Source organism: Drosophila tropicalis, unplaced genomic scaffold (genome assembly GCF_018151085.1).
Source record: "Drosophila tropicalis isolate 14030-0801.00 unplaced genomic scaffold, ASM1815108v1 contig_878, whole genome shotgun sequence".
Taxonomy (NCBI): domain Eukaryota; kingdom Metazoa; phylum Arthropoda; class Insecta; order Diptera; family Drosophilidae; genus Drosophila; species Drosophila tropicalis.
In genome coordinates, this window is record NW_027173374.1 from 4,435,701 (window position 1) to 4,447,419 (window position 11,719).

Below are 11,719 nucleotides of genomic sequence, written 5' to 3' on the forward strand. Positions count from 1 at the left end.
CAACAATCGAACAAACAAAAAACACACACATACATACAACCTCATACTCACTCTCAAACACACACACACACACTTACACACGCATGGATAACCAAAGATAAATATTTTACAATTTGGAATTAATATACATATATACAATAAAATATATAACTAAATGACAAACATGTACTTATAACTTGGTAGTAGTTGTAGTTTTGCGATGAAAAATGAAAATTGATACAGGAACATTTCAAGAAAACTTCTGAGTGTGTTAAATTTAAAAGAAAAATACTGAAATTAAACTCCCAACAACAACACGATGGAAAATCGATGCCTATATGCATAATATATATACATATATATATAATTCTGAATCTGAATAAACTGTATATTCATAATAAAAAAGAAAAAGGAATATATTATATTTGAGTCTAGTGGGAATTATATGTAAATAAATATAGATATGGGTAGGTATGGTCTATATTGCCGCAGTCTACAACTTGTTGTTGTTATCGACAAGTATTTTGGGATTCGCCACACGGAAAACATTTGGCACCATCCCCGCCAATGTGGTGAAGAGGCTCTCGGATATATCATCGGGTAGAAGCAATTGAAGAGTACTGCAAAAGTGTAACAAATCATTACATCGGGAATTCTCATCTTAAATTAGAAGCTTTGTCGGTTAAATTAAAAATTCCTATATACTCCTAATCATTCAAGGGAAAGCTATATTTATCCAGTTTCTATATACATATTTTCAAAAAATTTTTATCGGTCAATCCAAAAATCAGCAATATGATTTTAAATACTTTGTATTTAACTCCGGATTCGAATTCAAATATATCTGATGAAAGCTTATACAATCTTCTGATATATACTATATTTTCGTATATCAGAACTAATCAAAATATCATCAGATTTCAGATTAGAAATCGAACAGACAAGCAAATATCTACTCTTTGACTACTGCTTAATGATTAGCAGTTAATTATACATATAAACTATGTATAGAAGGATCTGATTTTTACCGTATACCCTTTCTATTAGGGTACTTTAATTTTAGTGGAATTGAAAAAGCAAACAAATTATAATGGGTGACTTACCTGAGCTCTGCTCCACCCCAAGAGGCTGATTCGATCATGAATCCTTTGGCGCATTTGAAAACCAATTCGGCACGTCTTATGCACCATTGAACGGTCATGTCCTCGCTCATCTCATGCCGCAGCAGGGCAGGAATGGTCAATGTGGTTATGTCATGGCGACTGGCTGTTTTCAGAATGTTGCGCAGACCAAGTATAACTGGATGGCGGGAATTTATCTCACTGGGACTATTGATGGGCTCGTCGGAGATCAAATGAAAGATGACATGTGATTGCGAGAGATTTGAGTGTTTGGTCACAAAGAAATCACCAGTCTTTAGTCTTGGCACATGCTTTTTGGTTGGCGAAGATTGGGCACTACCACCTTCCGCGCTTCCCTCTGCGCTACCTTCCATGCTGCTGCCGCTTCCGCTGCCACTGCTCGTCGTATCGGTATTGGTATCGAGAGCACGAATCTGTTTTTCAATCTTCTCTAGCTGCGCATCCATTTGCTCAAAATGAAATTCTGTCGATTTGTTGGCATTTTTAATGATGTTCTTATTCGCCTGAGCTTGAATCGATGGGGTTAGAACCACGACGCCGCATAGAGAACTGGAATACAGGCCCAAGGCCATGTTGAGGCCATTAAGGCTTTCCTCAGCATGCAGTGGACTGCACAGTTCTGTCACATTGGCACTCAGGATGCGTATATTGTGCATATGCTTGAGTTGCGATCCCAAATGTATGGTGAAACTCTCCTCCATCGAGGGCTGCTGGGATACAAACATCGACGATCGATTGCCGAGTGGAGTGGACACTGGTGAAACCTGATATATTTGTCCTACTTGACTGGTGATCCAGTCGCGATACTCATTCTTTTGATGACCTATCATGGCCTCTAGTTCGGATTCGTAGCGCTTACGGACAAAGTTCTGAGTTGTGTATTGCTGGGCCAAGAGATTGTTTATATCTTCGGATGTGGTGGTTATATCCAGCTGATTGATTTGACTATCCATCTCCTGCTGTTGCGAATTATTCAGAGTCTCTACTTCGCTGTCCATGTGTTCGGTCATGTCACCAATTACCTTTGCATAGGCTCGCTCTCGTTTAAGGATCTCCTCCAGCGAGGAGGAGTGCACCAGTCGATGAAAACTCTGCGCAAAGATGTCCTCGTCGCTAGGGCCGACTCGATCGGCAAATTGCAGCAGTTCATCTTTATACCATCGTTCTGTATCCCTTACTATGGCCTCCAAGTCAATTTCCTCGTTTGCCAGTTGATTTAGCAGCTTTTCTGCATGGTCATCCAAGAACAGCTGGTGTTCCCGGTCCACAAAAGATTGCAGCTCTTTTTCCAAATCTAAGGTGAGAAATTATTCTTCTTTTTGTTTCATTTCATTTTAACCTCCCGCAGGTGTCTTACTTATATTCTCATCCAGAAGCCGCATCATGGGATCCATTTGGGAAAGCAGTTGAGTGACCAGCTCCTCAAGATCTTCATCGTCGAACGGAAACTTTATGTCCAATCTTGCCACAGAATCCTTCTGCTCATGATCCTTGTATTTATAAACGAATTCCACAGTGCGCGATGCATCGTTTCCATTACCATCGACATGCATTTTTACGCCCACAAATTCTGCATGTTTGAGATGGGCAATAGTTCGATAACTAAATACTGGCAGCTCCTACTTGATGCTGTTAAATATTTAACAGACTCTCAAATGATGCTGTTAAGTTTAACAGATTTTCGGATGGTACTTGAATTTTACCACGCAATTTACAATTTAAAACTAATAAACCTTCCACAAGGATTTTTGATCGGGCCAGAAACATTTTTACTGTGGCAAAAAGTATTTTAAAGGTTCTTTCCACAAAAAATGAAGTCAGACTTACTGATTTAGTACAATATCATGACTAAATTGTAAAAGTTATTCTTGTCAGAATTATATTTAGTAGACGTTTGAAATTTTTAAAGCAAAGAAGTTTTGAAAACTCTTTTAAACCATTTTCCAATGAATGAATTAAACTTTAAATATTATGTCAATTATTTATTTGCATTTAAAATAAAAATAAATTAAATTAAAAAATTAGTTTTGCAATACCAAGAGAAATATTATCATTGAATTTCCATCGACAGTTGGTATCCATGCAATGACCGTATCACGGAATCCCGTTGGGTCATATTTTTCTCCACCTAAAAAACATTATTTACCACACACACTCACCTATAATCAAGTTTCTTCAGCGCATCATTTCCTGGATAGTAGTATCGGTTGTGGATGTCGTCGTTCTGCCCTAGTGGGTTGATAGGGGGGTAGTAGTGGCTGTGATCAGTAGCGCGGGAGCCGCCCTCATTTCAGCGCTTCGCATTACTTTTCCAGCCAACTTGCAACAGAAATTACAATAGGGATATATTTGGTGAATGAAGAGAATTTGAGTGATTTGTATGCACACATTCCAAAAAAAAAAACCAACAACAAATAAATAAATCAAACAAACTGACAAATGAAACAAGAGTATTCTTATTGCCATTAATGATGTTGCTTTTTCTTTTTTTGTTTGGTTTGGTTAAAATGTTCTCCCGACTCATGATACTACTGCAACAATTGCTACACAAAGTACACACAGGACTCATAAATTAAAGGCCTTAGTTAACTATACCCTTGCAAGTGAGTTTCATTTGACTAGAAGTAGCTTGTGATCTTTTAACTTGATTCAGAAAAGGAAATCAAAACCCTCTTGTTATTTTAAATTTTCTGGGAATCCTTTTAAAGCAAAGGTTCAAGTAGTTGAAATGTTTGAAATTATTTACATTGGCAAGGGTATAGAGACACTCGGCAATGCCGAATTCTGGCCCAATTTTCTGGCACTGGCTCTTTGGCTGGCTCTACTTGAATTAAATTCTTTAACTTACACTGCGCTGCTTGTTCTCTCTGTTTCTGAATTTATCTCTTAACGATCTTTGTTTACCAAGCACCGCGATTGGTGCGACTTCTGCAGCTGCTGCTGAGTTTTGTTAAGAATATCATAAAACGCTGCTGTTTCAAGACTTATTCTACTCTAATTATAGAAAGGATCAATATATGTATTGTTGAACTTATGCTTTTACTTTTTTATGTATTTTTCGTTTCTTTGTTGTATATATCTTGAATCTTTACATCTGACTACATTGGTAAAATGTATAATTTCATCGGATTATATAAATATATGTATGTAATTGGCGCTGACCACTAACTGTGGGACAAACACACAACACAATAAAAACTGATTGTGACTAAAAGATATATAGTAGTGATGAATAATTACATACAATATTGGTTATTGTTGTTCTTGTTATAAAGAATCGATTAAAACTAAACATTGGATTTTAAATAGATTTGTATAAATTTTTTCGTCGCCGTCGTCAGAGACTACTTTTAGAACTTTTGTTGAATAATAAGCTAATATAGATGTTAGATTTGTAAATTTATATATATGTAGAGGAGTTAATTAAGACTAAGACAGCTCGCGACGGCTGTACGCACACACTCTACACACTCGTTTTTCTTTTCGTTTAAAGACTAATGAGAACTTAAGCCTAGTGAAAGTCATAAAATGTAATACATATTGTTGTTGTTGTTGCTGTTTATATAGATTTGTTGTTTTTGCAAGAGTGAGTTCTTTCTTCCAGAATTAATTTTCGTATTTCTTCTTTTTAATTTTTTCTTTTTTTTTTTTTGCACTGATTATCAAAGACAAAATTGTAAACTACAAAAATTTATCTTTTAGAAGATTTTTTCAAAAAAAGGTTTACTCTGGGATGGTTATAGCCAAACATTGATAAAAAAGAAAGTGGTGGTGGTCGATTGGCTGGTTGTTTGATGTTGAGGGGGGATTTTACAAAGTTTGCTCATTTTTCTTTTCATATTTGTTGTTTATGGCTAATTTACAATGTTTAAAATTTAATGTTTGTATTTAGAGAATAGTTTTTGAAGAGGCTCGCACAGCTGTGGCAATCAATCAATCAATCAATGAATAGTTAAGCATGATATAGAAGAGACATATACACGATATATAAATTTATATATATGTATAGAGGGAATCCTGTGATTAGGCTGAGTGTGTTGCGTTTTTGTGTGTGTTTGGCTTGCTGGCTGGCTGCTGCTGATGTGCATTGTGTGCGAGACTGATGCTGAAATGCTTGATCTTTATGCTCTCTGATTCGCGATATACACACACAATACGCACACACAACATACTGCTCTCTCTCTCTCTCTCTCTGTTTCTCTGTCTCCTGCTACGTACTCTGTCTCTCAATTTTAAGCTTTACTTCTCTGTCTCTCTGTTCTCTCACAATCTTTTACTTTGCTTCTCTGTAGTAACTCTGTCACACAATGTGTCTGAACACCAAAGAAGACTGCACTGATCCTGATTACCTCTTCTCATCTCATCTCTTCTGCTCCTGATTGCTTGCTCTTTTTAGGGTAAGTGTTTGTGTGAAGAAGAGCTTGGAAAACTTCTTAGGCGTATGAACTATAATTGTTCACACTCGTATCGTTTACTTGACTTTGATATTCGGGCTTATACTGAGCGACTTCTAAATTACCACCTATAAAATGTCGATAAATGAGAAATGTTATTTATCTTTTATATATATATATACTTCTATATATATTAAAGTATTTATGTAGAATAAATAAACAAGAGTATTGAGATATACACACGAACGAAGAATTTGAACAATTGCTAAATACAAAACAGAAACAAATAGAAATATAAATATGTATTGTACACTTATTCTAAAATTTTTTAGTAGCAGAAAGGTTCTCGTGTTTGGAATGGTTTGATTCGGTATTTCAATCGTTTTTGTTGATAGATAGAAAGATAGATAGGTACATATGTATATAGATTGATTTCCTCCTATTTTCGGTGCGGTTGTTATACAAACTACTAAAGAAAATGCTGATGTGTGATTTTTAAAAACAAATTACACACAAAATGGACCTAAGCTCAAACGTAGAAATGTATCCAAAAAAACAAAAAACTTAAAACCATAACAAAAAATAATTCAAACGGGAGTTTCATATTAGGAGCAAATAGAGATTGAACATTGTGATATGAAACTTTCGAGATCTTTTAGCAGCAGTCAATTTCATGTCGCAATGTTCCACCATCTCTAAGGATTCATTTTTTGTTTTTCAAATTGTTAGTAAGTTAAATTAACTCGAAAAACTAATAACTAAGATCGCTCACCTCCGCCTCTCTCCTTTCCCTCACTCTCTGTGTGATCTTTCTCAATATCTGCGGTTGTTGCCGCCACCATTATTGAAGCCCTGATTGTTGCCGCCGTAATTGCCACCTTGGTTGCCTAAAATCAGTCGAAAAGACGAATGTTGACAAAACAATCCAACACTATGAACAAAATCTAATCTATAAATTGATTTGGCGTAGTCACTGGTTAAGTCCAGAGATCTCTTTCTCCTCCTAAACATAAATATTTAAGATTCGATGTGGATTAATATCACAGCATCCTTTCTTATTTCTCCAACTGCCAAACTATCTAACGATGTTCTAACAGTTAGCTGGACAAGTAGGTATACCGTGTTTTACATGCATGATGATGAATATATTGAGATGGACTTGGACAATCTAGGTGTGCTTACCTCCTTTGTTGCCGAAATTGCCGCCACCTTGGTAGGGCTGCATGCGATTGTTGTTAAAGTTACCGCCACGCTGGGGTCCTCCGCTGTAGCTCTGTTGGTAGCCACCGAAGTCATTGCCCCCATTATTGCCGCCCCAGTTGGAGCTGCCACCGCCGCCGCCGCCACCAAAGTTACCACTGCCTCCACTTCCATTATCCCAGGGACCCATGTTGTTGCCCCAGCAATTGTTGCCGCCGCCGCCGCCACCACTTCCATAACCCCCACCACCGCCGCCGCCATAACTGTTGTTGCCCCAATTATCATTGCCCCCGCGATTGTTACCCCAATTGCCGCCGCCATTCTACAGAAGATCCAAAGAAAATAAAGTCAGCACAATAAAGAGTAAAAAGATTCATGCAGTCTTACCCAGTTGCCTCCGCCGTTCTGATTGCCATAGCCGCCGCCGCCACCACCACCCATGTTGTTGCCACGATTGCCGCCGCCGGCACGGCCACCAGGACCCCGGCCTCCACCGCCACCGCCGCCTCCCATATCATTTTGCTTGGGTAAGGCTTTCTTTACATCAACCATTTTGCCATTCAGCTGATGTTGCTTTTGCACTGTAAGTAAACAAAGATTTACGTTAAGTACAAATGGCTTATAACGAGTATGCGTTAATGGAGCTGTACCAAATACTTTTTCATCATCGATGTATAGTTATATAAATAACTGAACATCAACAACAAGAATATAATACTGGCCAAGAATGTTCATCTTACAGTCTTGAAACGGCGCAAAAGCACATTGAATAATGCCATGCGGAGCTGGGACTGTGTATATTTTCTAGTCTTAAAGATTCTTAATTGTAACGAGGCTGCGTGTTACACTGAATTGGATTTTTAGTTTTAACATTCGCATAACATAGCGTAAGCCGACGCTTTCATTTATCTTACAGCGTTTTAAATAAAAACTGATTGGGTGTTTTTTTTTTATCAAGCCCATCAATTTGTCAGTACTGTACGATAATCACACTCATCTAACGAAAATAAAATTGTATCTAGTGTGGCGCATACGTTTTCATCGATTGGTTATGCTTTTAAGCCAGTCAACAATGATATAATATGAGTCAAAACATTCATCTCACAGTCGTAGAACGCCGCATGAGCACATTGAATACTGCTATGCGGAGCTGGGACTGTGTGAAATCAATCTTTAAGGATGCATCTGAATTGTAACGAGGCTGCGTGTTACACTGAATTGGATTTATAGTTTTTACATTCGCATAACATAGCGTAAGCCGACGCTTTTATTCATCTTACAGCGTTTTAAATAAAAACTGACTGAGCGTCTTAATGTCAAGCCCATCAATTTGTCAGTACTGTGTGTGTTTGTACCTAGTGTGGCGCATACGTTTTCATCAATTAGTCATTTGGACTAGTTAACATAGATATAATATGAGTCAATACATTCATTTTACAGCCAAAAAACGGCGCATAGACACATCAAACATTGCTATGCGGAGCTGGGACTGTATACACGTAACTTTCTGACTTTAAACTAATGCTTTAGTATACTTACAGACAACTTTGTCCACGGGATCGTAATCATCGAACTCAACAAAGGCAAAACCACGTTTCTTGCCCGTCTCTTTATCCATGACAATGTTAATGTCGACAATAGATCCGAAATTGGAGAAATAATCCCGCAAACTCTGTTCATCATGATCGTCCTTGAGGGCGCCTACGAATAGCTTCTTCACTGTGGCTCCGGCATTAGGTGAATCGATGTCCTGGCGGGGCACAGCACGCTTGGGCTCAACCACGCGGCCATCGATTTTGTGGGGACGAGCCTTCTGGGCCTCATCGATCATGCTAGAGTGGGAGTAGGTGATGAAGCCGAAACCACGCGACCGCTTTGTGCGGGGATCCTTCATAACTACCACATCGACAATTTGGCCCCATTTCTCGAAATGAGCCTTTAAATTCTCATCTGAAGTGCGGTAGTCCAGACCGCCAATAAATAATTTACGCATATGCTCTGGCTCAGTAATGGAGTCCTAAATAAATAAAGTATAAGATGCATAATGCAATGAGTATTGATTTTTTCTATCCACCCAAGCCAGACATAACCTCTTCTACCCCTTCGAAGCACATGCGTAATTCAAAATGGCGGTCGAAGAAAAGTTTTTTCACTTGCATATATTTAGTACTTACATCATCGTGCTGTCCGTTGGAGTTGCCGTTTTGATTTGAATTATCATTGTGGCCGCCCATTTTAGCTACTTATAATATTTAATTTCCTTTCCACTTATTTTTTTTTTTTTTTTTACTGACAAAAATCTCCCGCACCGACACACACTATGGCGAATGAAAAGTGAAAATTGATTAGAGATGGACGTCATCTCGATATTTCCGACTTTCGATATACATATCGATGACGATATCGATAAGTCGATTAAGAAGTGTTGCCAGATCTGCTGAAAACAACAAAGTTTGTCACCATAGATTGAAAATTTATTAGAGATGGACAGCACCTCGATATTTATATACATATCGATGACGATATCGATAAGTCGATTGAGTAGTGTTACCAGATCAGCTGAGAAGAACATAGTTCGTAGCGGCGATAAAGAGTGAAAATTGATTAGAGATGGACAGAGTCTCGATATTTATGACTTCCGACATAATTATCGATACCAATTTCGATAAGCTGATTAAGTGGTGTTGCCAGATTTGCTAAAAGCAACAGAGTATGTAGTGCTGAGAAATAAAAATTGGTTAGAGACGGACCTCAATATTTAAGACTGCCAACATAACTATCGATACCGATTTCGATAAGCAGATTTAGTGGTGTTTGCCAGATCTGCTAAAAACGACAGAGTTTGTAGTGCTGCAAAACGTTGTAGGGTTTTAGGTTAAAATCAAAGAAAAAAACACAGAAACTATTTTGACATGCCGAAGAAAAAGACCGGCCAACGCAAGAAGGCCGAGAAACAGAAACTCCGGCTTAAGGAGATTCGCGCCAGAGAGGTATCTCTGGCGGACTTACCATGCAATGCCCCAATGGAATGCGACAAGTGCGAGAAGAAACAGAAATCTCGAGCCTTCTGCTACTTTTGCCAGTCTGTGCAGCGCCTCCCGATTTGTGCCCAATGCGGAAAAATCAAATGCATGGCAAAAATGGGAGATTGTTTGATAAAACATTCGGGGGTCTACACCACTGGACTTGCCATGGTTGGGGCCATCTGCGACTTCTGTGAGGCCTGGGTGTGCCATGGTCGAAAGTGTCTGACCAGTCATGCCTGCACCTGTCCACTGCAGAATGCCGTGTGCTTGGAGTGCGAACGTGGCGTTTGGGAGCATGGTGGCCGCATATTCAAATGCTCCTTTTGCAATGGTTTCCTCTGCGAGGATGATCAGTTCGAGCATCAGGCCAGTTGTCAGGTAAGGACAGAAGCAAGGCTATCCTTTTGCCTCCTTTGCTAATAGGGTTTTCTTTTGATATTCAGGTGCTGGAGTCCGAAAACTACAAGTGCCAATCGTGCAATCGTTTGGGTCAATATTCATGCCTGCGCTGCAAGATCTGCTACTGCGAGGATCATGTGCGCCGCAAGGGCTTTAAGTATGACAAGAACAAGGCCATTCCATGCCCCAAATGTAATTACGACACCTCGGTCACCAAGGATCTAAGTATGTCCACACGTTCGCATAAGTTTGGTCGCCAGCAACAAGGTGGCAATAGCGACGATGAGGATGGATATGGCGGTTACTACGGCGCTAGTGGTGGCAGTGGCTACTATGGAGCAAGCGGTGGTGGCTACTCCTACGGCGATGATGATGACGATGATGCATCGGATGGCGATTACGATGAAGACGAAAGCGATGACGATGACGAGGAGGATGAGGATGATGATGATGAGGCGGAGGAGGGTGAAGCCGGAGCAAACACAAGCGGCAGTGAGGCTGAAAAAGACACTGAAGCTTCGAAAAAGAAGACATCGAAATAATTTCCGTAAAAGTTTAGACAAATAAATATGTCTAGCATCTAGCAGACTGTTTTAGCATCTTTTCAGTTTAATTATTTTCACAATCTAAAATTGTAAAATTATAAAACACAACCTTGAGTAATGTGATAAAAGTCGTTTTTTATTTATTCTTATTTTTATCTCGATTCTGTTAATGGCTAAAAAGTGCAAAAAACCATCTTTGAGAATTAAAAAAGAAGAGATATAAAGATTCGAAAATTCTGATCTTTAAATTAAATTGCAATATATAATTATGTATTCCACATAAGCTAAAACCTCTTAAACTTGTTTAAATTCATTGGTAACGAAAGTAGCAATCAATTATTTTCGACAAGTTCCTCTAAATATGTCAATTGGCATTAAAAATTCCAAGAAATCTCCGTTGAGTTGCAGTCCCAGCATCAGAGTTTTAAATTCGGATGGCGCTTGCCCCCATTTGTATGCTATGGTATTGACTTTTAAGTGCTCTACACATTTTTTTGTGTTTTTCGGGTAGGTAGAAAATGGAATGCAACAAGCTTACATTCAAGTCAACTTGGCTGACTGCCCACAACCGAATCCAGAGATAAACAAGATTGGACAGGCAATGCAGGAACAAAATGAAATTGATAGATACAGAAGAGTGATACAGATACAGGAGGAGCCATAGGGGAGAGAGACAGAGAGGAAGATAGATAGATGCGAGTTGGAGGCAATCAGCCAGATGGCAATGGCGATGTGTCTATGTACGCATGATGATGATGCCAATGCCAGAGCCAGAGCCAGCGGGCGCTGACAACGACGACGACGACGACGTCGACTACGCAGTTGATAAACTCATCCATCTCCAATCCACTTACGAGGGCAAATATTTACACAATTTACTCGAAAACGGAGGTATGAGCATATAATATTTCCAAAAACGATGGCAAACACACACACTCACACACATACACACATATGGATGCACATAGACATTTGGGAATGTTTGGCAGTTAGGCAGAGCACAACAACATGGAGAAGAAACCTTATCATCATCA

The 11,719-nt window shown here is 38.9% G+C and overlaps 3 protein-coding genes across 5 annotated transcripts; 1 reads left to right on the forward strand and 2 right to left on the reverse strand.

The window, feature by feature from the left end:
• Window positions 1-370: 370 nt before the first annotated feature.
• LOC137585560 (FERRY endosomal RAB5 effector complex subunit 3) lies at window positions 371-2,709 on the reverse strand. The gene is made up of 3 exons (XM_068301355.1): window positions 2,479-2,709; window positions 1,083-2,415; window positions 371-599 (listed from the first exon to the last, which is right to left on the reverse strand). Exons 1-3 carry the CDS (start codon window positions 2,672-2,674, stop codon window positions 473-475), a joined length of 1,656 nt encoding a protein of 551 aa, XP_068157456.1. The 5' UTR covers window positions 2,675-2,709; the 3' UTR covers window positions 371-472.
• A 381-nt stretch (window positions 2,710-3,090) lies between these two features.
• Hrb98DE (Heterogeneous nuclear ribonucleoprotein at 98DE) lies at window positions 3,091-9,050 on the reverse strand. 3 transcript variants are annotated; one of them, XM_068299429.1, is made up of 6 exons: window positions 8,890-9,050; window positions 8,255-8,732; window positions 7,103-7,296; window positions 6,698-7,037; window positions 6,288-6,402; window positions 3,091-3,440 (listed from the first exon to the last, which is right to left on the reverse strand). In XM_068299429.1, exons 1-5 carry the CDS (start codon window positions 8,947-8,949, stop codon window positions 6,329-6,331), a joined length of 1,146 nt encoding a protein of 381 aa, XP_068155530.1. In that variant the 5' UTR covers window positions 8,950-9,050; the 3' UTR covers window positions 3,091-3,440; window positions 6,288-6,328. The 3 variants fall into 3 exon arrangements, with proteins under 3 accessions (XP_068155530.1, XP_068155529.1, XP_068155528.1); XM_068299428.1 differs by lacking the exon at window positions 3,091-3,440 and adding an exon at window positions 4,142-5,643; XM_068299427.1 differs by lacking the exons at window positions 3,091-3,440; window positions 6,288-6,402 and adding an exon at window positions 4,142-5,643.
• Window positions 9,051-9,555: 505 nt separating this feature from the next.
• Window positions 9,556-10,813, forward strand: Noa36 (zinc finger protein 330 homolog Noa36). The gene is made up of 2 exons (XM_068298903.1): window positions 9,556-10,119; window positions 10,185-10,813. Exons 1-2 carry the CDS (start codon window positions 9,628-9,630, stop codon window positions 10,680-10,682), a joined length of 990 nt encoding a protein of 329 aa, XP_068155004.1. The 5' UTR covers window positions 9,556-9,627; the 3' UTR covers window positions 10,683-10,813.
• The last annotated feature ends 906 nt before the right edge of the window (window positions 10,814-11,719 follow it).

Coding starts and splice junctions, on each gene's coding strand:
- Noa36 (XM_068298903.1), top strand. CDS start 9,628: ATGCCGAAGAAAAAGACCGGCCAACGCAAGAAGGCCGAGAAACAGAAA. Junction 10,120..10,184: donor AGCATCAGGCCAGTTGTCAG/GTAAGGACAGAA, acceptor TTTGATATTCAG/GTGCTGGAGTCCGAAAACTA.
- LOC137585560 (XM_068301355.1), bottom strand. CDS start 2,674: ATGCATGTCGATGGTAATGGAAACGATGCATCGCGCACTGTGGAATTC. Junction 2,416..2,478: donor GCTTCTGGATGAGAATATAA/GTAAGACACCTG, acceptor TTCTCACCTTAG/ATTTGGAAAAAGAGCTGCAA. Junction 600..1,082: donor TGGGGTGGAGCAGAGCTCAG/GTAAGTCACCCA, acceptor ACACTTTTGCAG/TACTCTTCAATTGCTTCTAC.
- Hrb98DE (XM_068299427.1), bottom strand. CDS start 8,949: ATGGGCGGCCACAATGATAATTCAAATCAAAACGGCAACTCCAACGGA. Junction 8,733..8,889: donor CCAACGGACAGCACGATGAT/GTAAGTACTAAA, acceptor TTATTTATTTAG/GACTCCATTACTGAGCCAGA. Junction 7,038..7,102: donor AGAACGGCGGAGGCAACTGG/GTAAGACTGCAT, acceptor GATCTTCTGTAG/AATGGCGGCGGCAATTGGGG.